General features: G+C 37.0%; 1 protein-coding gene across 11 annotated transcripts in view; it reads left to right on the forward strand.

Moving 5' to 3' along the window:
* The window catches only part of unm_hu7910 (un-named hu7910), a 209,986-nt gene that overhangs the window by 51,832 nt on the left and 137,986 nt on the right, over positions 1-20,168 (forward strand). For 4 of the 11 annotated variants that reach the window (XM_080194176.1, XM_080194179.1, XM_080194178.1 and 1 more), the window contains one exon: positions 234-302. In XM_080194176.1, the coding sequence (XP_080050302.1) occupies positions 234-302 (69 nt within the window). Of the gene's footprint in view, positions 1-233; positions 303-4,945; positions 5,973-15,373; positions 15,419-20,168 lie in introns of those variants that run through there. The other 7 variants (XM_080194173.1, XM_080194174.1, XM_080194181.1 and 4 more) reach the window with 3 other exon arrangements.

A 20,168-nucleotide genomic window follows, 5' to 3' on the forward strand; every position in this document is an offset into this window, starting at 1 on the left:
CTTTGGCTGTACTGTCTCCCCACAGATGCTGCCAGACCTGCTGAGATTTTCCAGTATTTTCTGTTTGTACTGAGTGGAGTTTGTTTGAAGAATATGTTGTAATTGCTGTTTGACACTTTTCAATTTGTGAGCTTCCAAAGATTCAACTGTTCTGGTTAATTTTTTTCATGCTGTGCATTCTTTGAAGTAAAATGTAATAAGGAGTAATGCTCTTCCTTTCACTCCCAAAATAGGAAAACTTGGAGCTTATGATGCCGATGGAGATGGTGATTTTGATGTGGAAGATGCCAAAATTTTGCTAGGCAAGCATATTATCTGATTTTTAAAATTTTGCATGGAGTTTTAACGGTGCATCTTTATTTGGCTGTTGCATGACTGACTGACTGGTTGGTGTTACATTTAAAAGCTAATGGGTGAAATTGTGCGATCCAAATTGAACAATTAGTAACTTTCGTTTTTTCCCTTAGTGTACAGTAAAGACTGAGACGGCAGGAAAAACAAAAATACTGAAACAATGCTTCTGAGTGATGGAGCAAAGAGTAAATGTAATGCATTGTCCACTAGGCAGAGGAATATATAAAAATATAAGTATAATTTTAAAACGAGTGGTAGGATTGGCAAAAATTCTCATTTTAAAAAAAAGTAAAATCATTCATACAGTTTTCATGGTACATTGGGGCTTGGGTCCGTTACATATTGTGAAAACATTATTTTTTGAATGTCAGGATAAGTTGAGCATTTTCAGGAGCTATATAGGGCGCAAGAAATGAAGGCTTTGTAAACTTGAGGCATTAAGTTTCTGCAAGGTTGCATTGGTTTTAGCAGTGCAGCCTGGCTGTAATTGGCAAAATTAGTTTTGCTAAAAAAAATTGCAAATTTTAAATGCAAGTGATGTTGAGCATAAGTTGAGTTTCTGCAATTTTTTAGGCCGATTTTTAAAAAAACTGCCAGAAGGCAGCCATATCCAAAATAATTGGTTGTATTCCAAACCCTGAGTTTCTGCTGATTTGTGACTGCTCTTCAGATTGATCTTGCTTAATTTAGGTGCAGAGACACAAGTAGGCATGCTTCGAAAGCTTTTGCATAAAATATATTAATTTACTAAAACAAAGTGTAATGAAACTAGTAAGTGGTTCAATAATTTTTAATCATTTCAAGTGAACTGAATTGTGTAACTTTCAGGTGTAGGAAGATCCATTTTTTTCTTTAAGCTTATTTTGTGTGATGAAACCCATTTTTACCTGAACTAATAAAATTACATCAGGTTACCAATCAAGTACGTGGATTTTTGAATGCAAAATGAAAATAAATAATTACATCCCGTTATGTTGTATTGCTTCATGGAAGACTTCGCATTTCTGGTGATGCAAATTTGAATCATAATTTCACTTCAAAAGGCACAGTTTATGTCCATTCCTGATTGAGTCCGAAACAGAAAGCCTATATCATTATCTTTTGTTGATTAGTGTCACAGAGTTATTGGTTTCTTCTGACTTCCATCAGGGTGAGCTAAGTTGTGTGAAATGTTCCTGAGTTGCGTCAGCTCCTATAAATGAGTTCTAGACTATTTGGTATTTCTTGAGTTCCTTTGTTACCATTTCCTGACTGGTGTCTGTCCCACATTTCATTAGAAGAGCTATGTTCCTCTTTGTTGGTAGGATACAACCAGAAAGGCTTGAGCCAATCCAACTATCTGTTTGCCATTTTCTTGATTCCACAGCACGGTAGCACAGTGGTGGGCAGCATGGTAGCACAGTGCTGCTTCACAGCTCCAGGGACCTGGGTTCGATTCCTGGCTTGGGTCACGTCTTTGTTGAGTTTGCACATTCTCCTCGTGTCTGTGTGGGTTTCCTCCAGATGCTCCGGTTTCCCCCCTCAGTCCAAAGATGTGCAGGTTAGGTTGATTGGGCATGCTAAAATTGCCGCTTAGTGTCCTAAGATGCTTAGGTTAGAGGGATTAGCAGGTAAAATATGTAGGTGTGCAGGGGTAGGGCCTGGGTGGGATTGTGGTTGGTGCAGACTCGATGGGCCAAAGGGCCTCTTTCTGCACTGTAGGGTTCTACGATTCAAATCATTGGGCTTTGATCCCTGCTAAAAAGATTCAAGCAACAATATGAATTCATCATTCAAGGGCAACCGTGGATATGGCGGCTTCCCATCTGAGATACCCAGCCTTATGATGACTTAGTGGTTGTTACTAGGCTAGTAATTCAGAGTACTTAAGCTCAAATGACAGTTCGAGAATTGTATTTCAGTTTAAAAAGGAAATCTGGAAATGTAAAGCTGGTATCACGTTCTGAGCCACTTTAAAGAAAAATGACTGTGATCAGCGTTAGCTGGCTCATTTAATATCTTTTGATTATTGGATCTGCTATCCTTATCAAGCCTGGTCTATATATGACTCCAATTGTACATGAACTTGCGCCTCTAAAGTGGCTCAACAAAACAGATTTTGTGTCACCATCTTTGGACATCAAGGGATGGACAATAACTACTGCCTATCCAGTGATGCCCATGTCCTGAAAATGATTTTTAAAACTGTCATAAATTGATAACTCTTCACTGAAACTCTTCCAAGTTAAATATAATCTGCAGCACAGATGCAGGCCATTTAGTCAAACAGATCTATCTGATATTTATATTTCGCACCTATACCTCCTCTTCCATCTAACTCTACATTCCAGCATAGCCCTGTCAATATTGGCTTTAAAAAGAACTTTTCATAAAATAAATGCCGGTTCCTCTTTGATACGCCTTGCCTGTGGCTATATCCTTGATAAATGCAACCATTTTTATTCCGATGCGACAGGAATTATCTTGGTTGACAGTATTTGGTTTTAACTTGCTAATGTTGAGAGCCTCCTGCTCCCATTAAGACAGTTAGTGAAAATAACAGTTAATTATTGAGGAACTCCTCTGCCTTGTTTTGAGTCACTTGCAAAGGCAATTAAGTATCAAAAATGTAGCATCTTGTACTGAAATATCCAACTCCTTAAGGTGCCCTGTTAGTAATGGAATTATATTGGGATGCAGAATTCCAGTTATGTGGATAGACTAGATTTGATAGTTCTAATAAGCTAGTTTAAGATTATTCTAGTTTTGCCCATTTGTGTAGCTTGTAAGTTAATATTGTGGAATACTGAACTGTTGACAACTTTCACTTTGAAATTTTATGTTTTTTTTTGAAAATGCTCCATGCATATAATTTAGGATTACTATTGCAAGACCATGTCAAAAAACAGTTCTGTAGCATCGATAAATATGTTGCAGAAGGTGTCTCTTATGTTAGCAAAGGCCACAGAACTGAAACAGCAGAAATTTCACATGCAGGGTTTACTTTGGTGCTGCTTCATTGGAATATATATAGGCTGAAGAGTGCAGGACTAATCCACAGATTTGTGGATTATGGCTGATGTTGGCTCTAGTTCATGTTATAAATTTATGTTATGGTTTTGTCACTGTTGCATTTAGAGGTGCCTGTGGAAAATCTGCCTTTCGTGTAATTTCTGGAAGGAGCATTTGCTACATTCCAATTGCAAGCACTGACAGTTCAATGATTTTGTTGGCACTGCATCAAACACATTACTCCTTATCAATTAAAAATAAGTCTTTATAAAGAAGTGCTATTGAAGAGATTTGTTTTCATTGCTGAACAGAACTAAAACTGCAAAAAACAATTATGTTACATTATTGAAGTGCAGCACTTCAAATTTGTAGTATTTTGTGAATAGTTTTATGGACAGCATAATGAAGCTATAAATCCCTTAACTCTGATACAGTTTTAAAGCTCAGAATTGAGGCTCGAGAATTACTGTTCATGACTTTAAAATAATTTTCCAGCTGTGGTAAATGTAGTTGCATTTCATTGATCTGCATTAAAATCCTGTAGTATTTTGTCACTGCAAGTAAGAAATGTGACTTGGCATTACAGAAACAGTGTTATATAGGGTCTGGAAACTACTTTTGTGTTCTGCAAGGAAAAACAGGCAAGCTTCTAAAGCTCTGAAAGAGTGCAAAAATTGCTTAGCTACTTCTTACAACTTGATGATTCGCAACTGTATCATTATATCAGGTACAATACCAATATTCTATTAGGATGACGTGAAATAACTTTTTGCTCAGAGTAAATGACCTATTTTGAGTAATTATTCGTATTTTCTTACTTCACTATTTTCTGTGTCTGCCCTTGTGTGTTCCTTCCAGAACTGGAATGAAATGAAAAGTCCTGTTTCAGGTATAATCTAAGCTGTATTTGAGTTGGTTACTATGCACAGGCTCAAGTTAAATTTTTATTGGTTTGAAATAGAGCTGCATTGCTGTAAAATGTATGTTCACTGAATGCATTAGATCTGGTAGTAATTTTTAAAATCTGTGACATAAATAAGCCCTTGTTACTTGTATTTCAAATATTTGAGAATGTTATGAACTGAAAGGTACATGTTGTATGTTGTACCCAACTGGATTCTATTGCTCTAATGTATAAGTGGCAAAAAAGTAGGGCTGTCAGATCCAAGTGAGTACACTTCCTGATTTGTATATCTAATAGCTGTTGCCTCAGAATTTGAATTCTGGTCCTCCTGTTGTTGATGAATTTTCTGCTGTCGTAGTTGCATCCTTGGGAGGGGGGGGGGGGACATTCAATTGAAATACTTGTTTAATGGAATCTTTGCCTTTACTCATGATTGAATAAGCAAAACCGTACTTTGTTTGTTCTGGGTTTGGGTGGTGAGGGTAGAAAAAGAGAAGAATAGAAGAAGGAAGAACCAGAATTCTTTGTGACAAGTAATGACATGTGTTATGCTGCAATGCTTGGATATTCACATCCCTATTTTCTAGTAAATAAGATCAGATGTGGGATGTAGAACCCTGCAGTTCTATATTCTTCCATTTCTGTCTGACCACTTCTCTTTCTCTTTTCTCTCCTTTTCCTTTTTATTCTGTGTAGGCCTCACTAAAGGTGATGGTAGTAATGAACAAATTGATACACTCGAGGAAGTCCTAGATATTATAACAGAGGAATCCTCAGATTGGGTTTATGGTTTCCTCTCATTTCTGTATGATGTAATGACGCCTTTTGAAATACTAGAAGAAGAAGAAAATGAAGCATCAGAGGATGTTGCTGGTACGTCAGAGAATGCAGGGGTTCAGGGAAAAGAAAATTGTGTAATACTGGATTTACAGAACCAATAGCATTCATTCTAAGTCCTACATGAAGTTGAGGGGATAAACATCAAAAATAAAGATTTATTTGAAGAGCAGTACAGAAAACATGGAGGTGTCGAGGTTAAATGTTACATAATTTCAGCAAATGAATTTTAAGATGCACCAGTAAAATGCTTGTCAAAGCACTGTCATACTATAAATAGCAGTAATGACCAGTAACAAAATATGTGAAAACCCTTAGTTAACTAACCAATATGGACTGTTGATTGTTTATATAAAATTTTGATGTATATATGATGGAATGTTATAATAAATCATCTGGTTTTGCAACCAACCAAATTCTTTCTGTGGCTGTTTGCCGTAGGAAGTGGGTAAATGCTTACACATGAGTGTAACTTAATACTTTTATGTCTGCTTTAACGCAGCCAAATTCATGGTTTTGCGTCTTTTTTGTGTGTACTTTGCACTAATGTTAACCAATGAGAGCTGTTGGTGTTTGCCATTGAGTTGGCACATTAATGATAACGTACTAACAAACAGAATTGACCACAGCTTCAATACTTCGCATAATAGGCAACTTTGCATGTTTACATCATGTAAATAAGACTTCTTTGCTGATCTAATTACTGTTTCTATATATAAGAAATTATTTGTTTTGTACTGTATACTAATGTATGAATAGTTCTTGTATCAGAATTTACTGGTTGTAATGTTAACATAGCATGAGATGTGTGCAATCATTGTAGTGAGTACAATCATACTAAATTAGCATGTCTGAAATAATGTTTTTGACGTAATTGGTTCCATAAAATGATGCTTAAATAAATAAAGATTTGATTTTGCTTGCTGTTATTTAGTACTTGTTTCAGTTGCATTAAACTGCAAATGCTTCATTGTGTGTTCTTGTGGAAGGATCTGGAATTCTCAACTTGAATCCTTGGTGACTCATGGATTTGATGGCATAGGTGTTTTATCTTTTTTTAAAAAATGCAGTAGTTTAGAATTAAAAAAGACCCAGTTCTCCATCTATTCTGAATTAGTTTTGTGCACATAATTGCTGATTGTTGCCAAATATAGTAGTGAATATATTATAAGTGTAATGGACAGTACATTGAGAATAATAGATATAAAATCTAATGATGCCCATGTTCAGTAATGTGACCATGTTTAAAGAAAGGGATGTTTAAACTGCAAATACAGAAAACATGGAGGTGTTGAGGTTAAATGTTACATAATTTCAGCAAATGAGTTTTAAGATGCACCAGTAAAATGCTTGTCCTCAGTTCTCAGCAAGGTTTTGAAATATTTTGTAAAGTCGCTGCAGTAGAAACTTTCAAAATATTTAATTGGAAATTATTTTTTAAACAACTTCTCATATTCCTTTCCATTCTTGGAATGGGACTTGCTGCCAGCAGTGGTGGAATTAATGTTCTGTTTTGATTGGGGAGGATACATGGTTTATTGGTAAATGTATAGTTAGAGGAATTTGAAGTGAATTCATTCCATGCAGAACACAAACACAAATAACTTGACAATTTCTTTAGTAGCAAAAATGATTTCCGTATTTACTTTTTTTCAGTGCATCTTTTATACTCCAGTAAATGTACTGTGTTTTTATTTAATCATGCCAAATTATTTACTTAGCATTGCGATGTGGAGTTATGACACTTGCTTCAGAGATCAGTGAAAAAATGTGTGACTGTATATATTTGTTCTCATAAGCATAACGTGAATCTTATCTTAGAGGGATAGAGAAATGTGCATTCTAAATCTTGAATGTTCTCCGCAGTGGAACCAAAATGATCAGTTTTCATTTACGTGAATAGGATGTTGCCTGTGGACGGACGAGTGACAAGGGTTGCAGGGCATGCTCAATATGTTGCATGTACAAACTTGTATGTGGTTTGACAGTGAGGTTCTTTTTGTCCCTTAATCTTTACTTGTGATCTACAGTATTTATTAACTGATCATATAACACCATTTTGATTAAAATATGATTAATTGTTTACATTTGGTTACTGGGATCTTGAACAAAAGGTTCAGTTGAATCATTCCAACATGAAAGCCATCTTTTTCTGAAGTGTTTTAAGCATCATGCTTGTGTTAAATCAAATCAAAGGAAATTCTTCTGATCTTTAAGGAATTGATTGAATGTTTCACAGAAACTTTTATGAATGATTAGATTTGGAAAACTCTTTCAAACCAAAGCTTTTCTTAAACTGAAGTATTTTGAAATATTGTCCAAAATAAACCCTTAACAGAGTGGTGGGAAATAGGTTCATATTTGTGATCCTCCATGTGATGAGTTCCTGGTCTTATCCGAGGCATTAATATGTGTCACCTGCCTGATTTGGGTGAGGATAACTTAGGCCTGAAGGTGGACTGAAATATATATTAATGATGACAAAGCACACAATGACACATTCATGAAAGGGTGTTTACTTATACTCCGAATCCTAGTACTAAAATAAAAATTACGGTACACCAAGAAAGACTTCTTGATGGACCAAAATAATAAACAACTAATCAAACACAAAACAAGCACTTCACCAGTATGGCTTTATAGGTAGGAGCTAATATCTGTTCCAACTGTCAAAAACCACATCCCCTTTTACATGTGGGAGATCGAACACACAAAAAATACAGTAAATGCATCCAATAACATACACCATTATAATCACATACAATCACAAAACAATCCAGATTTTATTCTGTTTTATATGCATCTAAACTTAAGTACAACGGTACCATTAGTTAATAAAACACTTCTTAAAAAAAAACCCACAACCATAGAATCTCCCAACTGTGGAGATTTGAGTGTGTGCACTACAATGAACAAGAAAAACAAGGTCAGTAGTAACCAAGAATTGAGGTTGTTAATAGTGTGCCAGAAGGCAGGTGATAAAGCTCTCTATCACAACATGGGAAGTATGTATGGGCTGCTTCTTCCAAAGAGGAGCAAAACATGGGAGCCACAACAACTGCTCTTTCACATTATCAAAAAAATCCAACTTCAGATTTGTAGTTTGTGAGCACTGGGGAAACCTCAGCTGGCGATGCTATAAGGAAAAAAATGAATCATTCTTATAAAGTATCTTTACATGTCTATGTTCCAAAGCAATTCATGTATCATTACTTTAAAATATGTTCCTATGAATGTGAACATTGAAGCTTTGTTTCTTGAGGTTCTATAAACTAATGAGATGGTGGTTGTTTAGGGAAGAAGTTGGATAGGACACCAGAAAAATGTGCATTTTTTTTTCAATAGTTCCATGGGATCTTTGACTTTCATCTTAATAGCACAGTTGGCTTAAGTGTAACATCACGTTGAAGGCAAGGGAATGCTTCCGACAATGAAATGTTAATCAAATTTGTGTATGGTATACAGTCTGCACCCTTACTAAAAACAAAACACTTTGCAGTGTAAAGTGCTTTGTTTTATTGCAACAAAGTTGAATTTTTTGTTTAGTTTGAATATATGTGTGTCTATATCCTTCTACCTACAGTAGTAGCACTGCAATAGGCTGAAGCCTTGTGCTTATTTCCTCACGATAATGCTCTTATCTGCTAATACAAAGTATGCAGAATTAAATTGGTTACTTGGCTTTACCCAGCTTTTTGAGAATTTGCTATCTGGAGAATACTTTGCAGTTATGTATTCTACCACTCTAACTGGTATGGCATAATAGATTTCTACTTTAACAATATCAACTACAAAAGCAAAATTCTGCAGATTTTTGAAATCTGAAATAAAAACAGAAAATCCTGCAAGTACTTATTAGCTTTGGAAGCATCTGTGGGGAGAGAAACAAACTGCCCAAAATGTATTTCCAACATTTTGTCATTGTTCAGTGTGGTAGAGATCTTCTAGATCATGCCTGGAATGGTAAGGGGTCTCAAACATTTGAACAATAGGCGAAGCTTTTTGTTGCACACTTTTGCTATGCATTAGCAGTACAAGTGGTATTCTCCACTAACAGGCTGCAGCTGTCAAGCCAAAAAGATGTTCTGCCAATCACACACATGAGTAATGTGCAGTACGAATTTCAGTGCCAGAGAGATGCCATGTATGTGGGTTGTTCATCCCAGCACTTGGCTGATCCTATCAAACAGCACATTCCTTTGGCTGTTTGTGACAGGCAAACCACTGACTTGTACCCACTCCGCCATGTTTGCAAATTTCAAAACCTAGTTTGCAAATATAGAAGTAATTTGCGATTGCACAACACTTGTTAAACAACCCTGATTATGCTAAGAACCAATACTGAGAACCAATTTAAGATTATTAGTTGGGCTCGCAGTATGGCCGATGCATTCTAGATACCATATGTATTCACACACAGGGCTCTGTCCTTTGCAGACAGAGCATGTCACACGTTCTGCCCTTTACAACTAAACAACAACTTGGAGGGCAGCTGTCCCCTTGTCTGTTGCCCACAGCATTACCTTGAACAATCTGACTGGACCTGCTTGGTTTGAATTTGAACAAAAACATGAAAGTTAGTTGCTTTCTGCTGTATCTTCCATGGCAACACCTCCACTTATCAGAGTCTACTTGCCAACCAGTCAGCACTCTTTTTCTCATGTGTTGTTCCTTTTTTGTTTGTTTATCTTGCAAACTATCCAAATGAGTGCAGGATCAAAGCTTCAAATTACTACCAAATGGTTATTAATCTATTGTTCATTCTCCAATGGCTGGAGATGTTCTTGATGCTACCATGACAGACAGAAGATTAATGCAGGATGAGGGGGATTAGGGTTGTTGGAATGGGAGATGGATTCCATAATCATGATCAGCATGTCTTGAATGCTGATACTTTATATTCTTGAGTGTCTTGTAGGGAGGGGGAGAAATGCACGTTCTCCACTCGATAACGTGGGCCCTTGTTTTTAAATTGTTTAAAACTGTTTTTTACCTTTCCACTTGAGCTTTTATTCTTGGGAATGTAATTGAGCAAAAATCCAAGTCTTCCATCCCTTTCTGTCACAGGGCCTGGGCCTAGGGTAAGAGCAGGTGAAATGAATCTACTCCCTGTGGCTTAGTGCGAGACACGTGACCCTGGATTGCAGGCTTTGGAGGAGTGATTAATGGTAGTGGACATTTTTGGCATTGTTGCTTATCCAAGGCTACATAATGGCATCTCCTCCTCAATAGCCCCTTAGCAATGTTTGTGGAATTATCTTTTAATGGGAGAATGTGTGCACAGCCAAAGATTCAGGGAAAGCCTGAACAAAGGAATCCAACCAGTTAATACTCTGTTCCAGAAATAGGTTTGTTTAGAACAGGACCCTGAAATGCTACTCTCATTAGTTGGATCACCTCTTTTGAAGATGATAAAATAGATTTATAGTAGTGTGGAGCTGCAGTGGCATTTGTACAGTTTATAAGCTGAATGGTGAAGATAGGAATTTAAATTAAATTCACCATTTTGTTTGGGTCTGATGTTTGCTTGCTGCCTAATTTGCAGCACAGTGTTAAGGGTAAATAGTTGGAGGGAGAAACATTTACAGGACCATGGGAAAAGGCAAATGACATTTTGGCCTTCATTGCGAGAGGTTTCAAGTACAGGAGCAGGGACATGTTGCAATTATGCAGGCCTTGGTGAAGCCACACCTAGAATATTGTGTGCAGTTTTTGGTCTCCTTTTCTGAGGGAGTGCAGTGAAAGTTAACCAGGCTGATTCCGGGGATGGCGGGACTGATGTATGAGGAAAAATTGACTAGGTTAGGATTGTTTTTGCTAGAATTCAGATGAACAAGGGTTAAGGGTGAAGACAGAAAAATTTAAAGGGAATATTGGTGGGGGTTTCTTCACAGAGTGGTGGGAATCTGGACTGAGCTGCCAGATGAAGTGGTAAATGCAGGCTCACTTTTAATATTTAAGAAAAACTTGGTTAGGTATATGGATAAGAGGGGTGTGGAGGGATACGGTCCAGGTGCAGGTCAGTGGGACTAGGCAGAAAAATGGTTTGGCACAACCAAGAAGGGCCAAAAGGCCTGTTTCTGTTTCTATGCTGAGGAGTGATTGCATGGAGACTTATAAAATTTTAATGCACTAGATAGGGTAGATGCAGGGAGGATATTCCTGATGGTGGAGGTGCCCAGAACCAGGAGTCACAGTCTGAGGATTCAGGATAGACCATTTAGGACAGAGGTGAGGAGCTATTTCTTCACCCAAAGAGTGGTGAGCCTGTGGAATTCATTACCACAGGATATAGTTGATGCCAAAACACTGAATGTCTTTGAGAGGTGGCTGGATATAGCACTTGGGGCAAATGGGTTCAACGGTTATTGGGTAAAAAGGATTACGCTATTGAGTTGGATGATCAGCCATAATCGTAATGAATGCTGGAGCAGGCGCGAAGGGCCAAATGACCTCCTCCTGCTCCTATCTTCTATGTTTCTGTGTTAATATGTAGGAATGGGGACTCGTTTGATCCCCGTCTTAGAGCCGGAAAAAGCACAAAACCCTGAAAATCAACATAGCCCTCAAATCTCCAGAAGAACCCTCAAAAATATTTTGCCTGTTTTGTGTAACAAGTTGAGTTACGAAGAGGGGAAATGGACAATTTTATGAGATTTCACATTGTGGTCCTGAATTAACTTCCTATAATTAGTTTTGCACAGCATGTTATAAATATTTACACAAATGTAACTTTTATAGGGTTCATGTTGTGAGGTTTACATTAATTTCAGTTTTTTTGAAGATTTTGTTGTATGATCTGATGTAAATTGAATCGACAAATCTGCAAAAAATAGTTCTGTACATAATTAATATTGCAGCCAAACCAACCACTAAAGAGGAAAATGACACTTGAACAAAAATGTGTTTTAATTGTTTTTGTGCTCTATCTTAGCATGTTTTACCATGATCAGGCAGGTGGTTCGCCCAGGACGAGGCTAGCCCATTGCACTTCGGGTGTGCCTGCGATGTCCCCAAATGCGGGATACTCGACTGCAAAATTTGTAAATGTTTTAATGGCCGTCATAATTCTGTTTTCAAAAAAGCTTCATGTCAAAGGATGATTTGAGAAATTTACAGCTTTTTGGCGCTGCACATGTGCTATAGTGGGGAGAACTGGATTTCAGTTGTATCTACTCATAGAATGCATCCGATTTCAAAAAAGCATGTTCTTGAATTCATGATCTTTCATCCTTATTTGCTTCTGATGGTTCCCTGTACAAGACAGTATTTCAGTTGGCTTTGAAATTCCTGACTCAAAATTCAAAACCAGTGCTTAATGTATAGTTCTAGCTGTCTTGTCTGCCTATTGGATTTGAAATTTGCATCAGCTTCACTGGACTGTGGTGTGTTTTGTTCTGGATTTGCAAGAATGTTGCAATTTGCATGTGTATAATAACAGAAATCATAGTGGCAAAACCTTCCAGCATGTTAATGCTGGCAGGTTATACTTGGCAGATTAAATGGCTTAAAATGGAGCTCATTTCAATCAGTTCATGTTTATATATCAGGGTTTGCCAAATGTTTCCAAATCTTGACCTCTTGAGTACTGAAGGAACAAATCCTTGAGAAACATTCTCATTATGTAGAAGAGCCAAACCAGAGAAAATTGTTTTCGTACAACATTAAAAAACTTAATTCGTAGAATTCTTTTCTTTTTCATATGTATACTTTTACTGTAATTAAAGTTATACCTCCTTGTCATTTTTAATGGGGAGAGTGCTCCTGGAATGCTGGATTCTCATTTTGGATTAACACCCCTCTCCCTCACATGTTCAGTCTCATATCTCTCTCATATGTATGCTCATTCTTATCTCTCTGTACATTGAAGAATCTAACCTTCACAAGAGACAGAACATGCATTTCAATAAGCTGCTCAGCCATAAATTGGAAATCAATAACAAGCTATCAAATCAACTGCAGGTCAACCACAAAATACTTTGTCAGGAAGCAGACATCACCAAGGATGCTGCTATGGCTATTAAATGTTGGCCATAATGGCCACTCAAGAATCTGCGAGAGTCAAATTGCTCAACACTAAAAGCATTTCAAAAATGGAATCCATCTTAATTTGCACAACTGCAATTAACCAATTTCATGCTCCTCAGCAATGAAATAAACATATAGAAAATACAACTGCAGGGACTCGGTTTGGGATATGTGGGGGGTGGGGAAGCAGGGTTTAAAGTCATCATGGATGATAACAGAAAATGGCTAACAACCAACCGACAGCGTGTTTCACACTTCACCTGAGAATATTTTCCATTGACTTTAGTGGCAAATAAATGTGGCGGGGAAGCAAAAGGGCTATCAATTCTCATTCACCTCCAGACCCCAGTCTCACCATCTTTCCTTCTGTGTTTAACTTTTGTGTTGTTTCAAGCCAGCTTCTGGACAAGCTGGAAACATAGTGAAGCTCAGCCTGGCCTGCTCCGGAACCCAACCCAATTTGGGAACCCCTGTTTAGAGCTGATCAAATGCAGATTGTGTCAAAAGTTTGCTAATTTAACTGTTCTCAACATCTAACTTCGCACTGGTCATGTCTGTTTAATTATCATCTTTCAAATGTGATTGCCATCAAAATACATGGATTTTCTTTCCATGGTTCAGTGTACAAGATTCCTGTTAGACTATAACTGCATAGCGTAAAACAAAGGTTCATAATGCAGTCTTTGCTGTGTACATTTAGCTATTCTGGTTTGGGGCAGTTTTCTAATATGCAAATTAAATATATTCAAATAATTACTCATTTCTTGTGAAAGTTGAAGTGACAACTGTGTTACATAATGTTCCTTGTACTTATATTGAAAATGCTAAATGAAAATAGGAGTGATATTAAGGGGAAACATGGGCCCAGAATTTCTTATCTTAATAACAATGGGGATGTCAGCATTGCTGTAATTACTGACAGCAGTGTTTGGAGTCCATTTGTGCAGGTAAAGGCAGAAATTTGCAAGTTGCTGTCAGTGATACCTCACTCTTCTGCAAGCTGCATGTTTGCAGTCATTGCTGATGGAATATGCACAGAAGTTATCCAATGATGTGCATTTTGTTGTGCTAAAGTCAGATGGAAAAATTGAAGCTTGTACAGTCAGGAGGAACTGAACTTTTAATAAGTAATATGTGTTGCTGAAAAACTGCTCTCTGGCTGTAAAAAAAAAAGTTCCAGATTTTAAAAATGCAAATTTATTTTTCATTAAGCCCATATGTATGTCCCAAACATTTTCTTGTTTTCTACTTGTATACCCATGAGTATTCTTCAATTTGGTTATCCTGCCCGCAGACACCACAGATCCTGGCAGAGCACACTGAATTCAAACAGAGGCTGCATAATTGGAAGTCCCTGATGACATGCCCACTTAAATTCTATCGGCAACTGTATGCCAGGTGAACGACTATTGCTTTACCATTTGCGCCAAAATCACCGATTGGTATTCATTGACTAGAACAAGAAAATTGCACTAAAATAAAATTACTTGGTGAAATAGGTGAATACAGTGCAAATATAGTGTAACAATAGCATGTTTCAAACTCTAAGACAAACTGTTGTCCTTTAAGTTATGCCAGAAGCCATGAGGGAGAGCTAGTTTAAAGTATTATGGAATCCATCCCTGATTGATTTGGGATCAAAAAAAATAATTTTGGTTTCTAGCGTGACAAAAATGTTTAGTGGTGAAGGATTATAGAACTCTCCAGGCTAGTAAATGTTCAAATTTAACCTGACCATAGCTGCTATTGTCTGCACTAGTGTTCCATTTTTTAAAATAGAAAATGGATTAGAAGTGATGGTTTGGCATCCAAGAAATCAGAAGTGCCCCTGACAAAGATTTACAGTGTTGTCTTTGAGGGAACAATATTGTTGACAATCAGTGGTTGCATTTTTATCAGAAGTAATTTCATCTCATGTTTGGTTATATTGAAGTGTTTTTTCATGTCAAATGGTTGTTTTCCATCCCAATTGTAACCAACATGTTAAAATAATTTGCAATGTAATATGATCTGAAGGACATTGGAACAGTCTAACGCTAAGTTCAAACTCCTAACCAGATATCAATTATCTTCATGCATCATGGAAGTTTCATTGACATGAAGCAAAAGGACACTGTGCATGTGGGTCCTCAAACTTTATGATTTATATAATTGTTCATTGTTGGAGACGTTCAGAGCTGTGTGTTAAAGAAAGTTGAAACTGACTTGTTAGTTTTTAAAATAATTGACAATTGAGTGTATTTTTCCATCTTGTGATAGAACCGGGAGGAAAACTGAAAGCAAAGGAAAAGGCTAAAGAGAAAGGTACTTGCTAAAATCCAGTACCTGCAAAGCTGGTTGGCTGATTTGGATTTGTGAAAGCATGCACTGCATGAATGTGAGCATTTAATGATGAATTGCATCCCATCAGTTGCATATTTTTCCAATTTTGCTGTGCAGTGGTGTGCAAAGACCTTCTACAGACCTTTTTTTCCACATTTAAGTTTCATCTATATCGAAATAGTGACCAGTAGCCAAATATAGAAACTTAAGAGGCTAATTTAAAAAAGTTAGGAAATAGTTTACCAAATTGATTTAGGTTGGATGGATGTTTAGCAGTGCTGAAGTTGAGTGCAAGTGGAATACCTTTTTCATGTATAATCAGTAAACTCAGCTTAAACCAGTATGGCCGAGAATGCATTAATAAATAAATCAAAAGTCAAGTTAAACTGAATAATAATCTGAGAAATCCTGTGGGGATGCAAATGAGTAAATTATTAAAAAGTTGATCAAGGAGACATAACAGGGCATAACTGTACACCTGAAAATATAACACTGCAGACCTTTTCAACCATCTCAAGGAGGGTAATCAAAGAGGAAATGAAAACCATAAAATTCAAACCAGCTTGAAATGGAATAAACATAATATGGTGAACATTCTCCATCTAACTTTAGAATAGAAGATATATTATCCCAAATAATAGACTGGGGAAAAGATTAGAAACACACTATTGTGCCTGTTTTCATAAAAATGAAAAATTGGCAATTAACAACTTATACATATTAGTCATACTTCACTATTATTTAAGATGGTGCAGTTGATTTGCTAGGTGAAAGCTTAAGTTATCATACAGTAATAATCTAGTGAAAGTAGCCACTTGGATTCAGACTGGCAAGGTTGTTCCTAATCAATCTCATAGCTTTTGTTTGAGAGTGATAGTGTAAATAAGCTGTACCATGTATTGTGTCTAGGCCTCCAGAAGCAATTCCACAGGAGAAGCTATTGAGCTAAAAGCTATGATGAATAGAGCTAAATCTTGTGTATGCATAATTTGACTTGAAATAAGAAATAATGAGTATTAAGTAGTGAAGTTAAATCAGAATGGCTGGAGTGAATATTGGGCATGCCCTGCAGATTGATATTGGAAAGACTGCTTCTTCTAAGTTACATTAATGATTTGAACTCCCATTTTCCCTCTCATACTGGAATCTGACAAGGCAGTTTAGAAATTACAGAATAGACAAGCTTTAAAGGTGGATGAAATTTAATGTAGCCAAGTGTAAAGTGCTGCACTTAGGAAGGGACAATAAGCAACACGTGCACCCTGAATGATGTGCAATACCAGAAGATCAAGTTGAGATCCTGGAGTCTTAATAGACTTAATTGTCAACAGGTTCAGCCTATATAAAGCACTAATCAGGAAGCCACTAAAAAGCTGAAGTATATACCAAAATAAGTATGATACAAGTTAGCAGAATTCATGCAGAGCACTCTGGCCAGAGTGTATCATAAGCATTGTTCACCTCCGATCACTGAATTGAGAAGCTTTTAAGAATTGAAGATAATACATGGAATAGGCTGCTGTCAAAAGGTCTATTTTGAAAAAAAAGTGCAGCCTTTTAGGCTTTTCTAACTTGGAAACAAAAATCATGTTGATGCTATTTTTACAGTATATATAAATATTACGCTGTGTTTTCCAGAGCAGGACAAATGGCCAACAAGCTCAGATTAATAAAAGGAAAATTTAGAACAGATATCTAAATTCTTCATACAGGATGATCAATCAGTAACGTAGAAGAGGCAAAATCCTGGAATAATTTCAGAACTAATAGGAATTTGTCGTGAAATTGTAGCATTGTTTTGAAGTAAGAAACTAAAGTGGACCAAATGGCTTTCCACATCTTAATTACCTTGTGGATTCTTGCACTGACAGTTGCCTTCTTGATTTTATTGTCTGTAATGACTTTCCAATGACTTCTGGAGAACTTGAAACATTTTTTCATACTGCGATACTGTATAATGTTAAAGTTCATTTATTAGTCACAAGTACATCAACACTGCAATGAAGTTACTGTGAAGTTCCCTATCGTCACATTCCAGTCCCCTATGCCACACTCCAATGCACCTAACTAACATAGTATAATTTTGAATTGCTCTAGCTTTTTACTAAAATCAGTATAGATATATATACACAGTGTAAACCAATATGTTTAAACGGTAGCAAGTTTTTCATATTCCGAAGGAATTCCATTTTTGACTAAATAGTGGATATGATGAAATAAAAGAAGTGGAATTCCATGAAGCAAGTCATGCATGGTTTGTTTTCAGAAATATATGGCTTGCTCTTTGGCTGTTAAAGAGATTAATGCATTTTGAGCATATCCTGATTCACTTAACTAAATGAATGATTCTGGATTCCATGGTATAATTATTCAAAGTATTCGTTCCTTAATACAATGAAGGAAGATTTAATCTAGTTCACTTTCCCCTATGATACTACATAGTACGGGTCAAGTATATTTCAGGACAAGTATGCTCGGGAGATAGAGGCAGGCTTCTGAGAAACGTTAGTTTAGTGTGTCGCCTCTTTTGCCTTCACTGATGCATCTTGAACTGCTAATGCTGAGTGAGGATCAGGCTATTAAGCCAAAGAGTGGCAGAATATATCTGCTCAAATATATTTTATTTATTTGAAATGAGTAATATTGTATTGACATAAAATGGAGGTGTTTGACAAATTGCCTCAAAGGGGACTTATTACAAAAATCAGTATTAAAAGACATGCAAGCATGGATAAAAAGTTATTTGCGTAGGAAACAGAGCTAGAATAAATGCTGTTGCTTGACAGGTGATGGATTGGAAAAGGTATACCACATTGGCCAGTGTTTGGTCCATTTTTTTGCGGAGGGTGTGACATGCAAAATGGAAGCCTACAAGAGGACTTGAGTAAATTTGCAGGATTGACAAGATAGTTGATGGATGTAATTTCATAATGGTTAAGTGTAAAATAACAGTGAATAGGAACAACAATGAATGGATGTATACCTTAATGGAAAGATGGTTTACATTCCCTCAAAAGCCACAAAACATCACCTGTGTAATTAACAATGATCATTACATGAGGTAAGCTAATTGGTACGATGTACAAAAATAGAGGAAACGTGAAATATAAATACATTAGCTATAAATGGATATAAAGTTATAAGGGTGGAATGGTAGCACAGTGTTAGCACTGCTGTCTCAGCGCCAGGGATCCAAATTCTATTCCAGCCTTAAGTGACTGGAGTTTACACGTTCCTCTGCTGTCTGTGTGCGTTTCCTCCGGGTGCTCCAGGTTCGTCCCACAATCGAAAAATGTCTAGGTGGATTAGCTATGGTAAATGCATGGGCTTATTTGGATCGGATGGGTGCTGGGCCTGGGTAAGATGCTCTGTCGGGCAGTCTGTGCAGACTGGGGCTGAATGGCTTCCTTCTGCCCTATAGTAATTCTATGATTCTATAAGTTCAGAAGGAATAAGAAAAGACACTTGATTGGATTATCAATACTAAAAGCAAAACTTTGTATAAATATATCAAAGATAATGATAACGGAAAAAAACTGATGCAAGGAAGACTATGAAGCCAAGAGAGAAGAGGTGGCAGGGGAACATAATGGATGTAATGGCAATATTTTGACTTTAAAAAGTGGTGAAGAAAATAATGGGACTTGAGCTTTTAAGTGTCCTAGATCTGATTGGACTATGAAGAGAGACTAAATAGACTGGGTCTGTACTCGTTGGAGTTTAGAAGGATGAGGGGGGATCTTATAGAGACGTATAAGATAGTGAAGGGGATGGGTAGGGTAGAGGTAGAGAGATTCTTCCTGCTTAGAAAGGATAGCAGGACTAGAGGGCACAGCCTCAAGATAAGGGGAGGGGGGGGCAGTTTAGATTGGAGTTGAGGAGGCACTTCTTCACTCAAAGGATGGTGAATCTCTGGAATTCTCTGCCCATTGAAGTGGTGGAATATATTTAAGTCATGGGTAGATAGGTTTTTGATAGACAAGGGAATTAAGGGTTATGGGGAGAAAGCGGGAAAGTGGAACTGATCCACTTCAGATCAGCCATGATCTTATTGAATGGCGGGGCAGGCTTGAAGGGCTAGATGGCGTACTCCTGCTCCTATTTCTTATGTTCATATGATATATTCCACTCCAGGATATTGAAAGAAATGCTGAGGGCATTGGAGGTACACCAATCATTTTCCAAAGCTAGTTGGATTGAGATATTGCCCTTTTGAATTGGAATATTTCAAATGGCATGCTATTATTTGAGAAGGAAGAGAGGAAGAATACATAGACTTGCCAGTTTTACAGTATCTGAGGAAATTACTGGAACTGATCATAATGGCTTAATGGGCAAGTATCCAAGTACTGGCAAAATGAGTGACCTCCTGTTATGCTATAGTCATTCAGTGAGTCAGCTTGGATTTGTGAAGGCTAGTTAATGTGACTTATGTGGTTGTGATTAGGTTTTTGTCTGTATTAATGACAAAAAATATTTGATTAGGTTGATAGGCCACCACATAACAATCCCGACAAGAGGGGGTGCAATTCTAGATTTCATCTTGAGAAATGAAGCTAGGCAAATAGATAGAGTCGCAGTAAGGGCCCATTTTGGGGATAGTGGCCATAATACAATTAGATTTATCATCATTACAGAAAAGGACAGAGAACAAAAGTAAAAGTTCTAAATTGGGGAAAGACAAATTTTGCAAAGTTGAACTGGTGAAATTTGGTTGACTGGATATAGCTAC

This window comes from Carcharhinus amblyrhynchos, chromosome 8 (genome assembly GCF_965287045.1).
Source record: "Carcharhinus amblyrhynchos chromosome 8, sCarAmb.v2.hapA, whole genome shotgun sequence".
Lineage (NCBI taxonomy): Eukaryota > Metazoa > Chordata > Chondrichthyes > Carcharhiniformes > Carcharhinidae > Carcharhinus > Carcharhinus amblyrhynchos.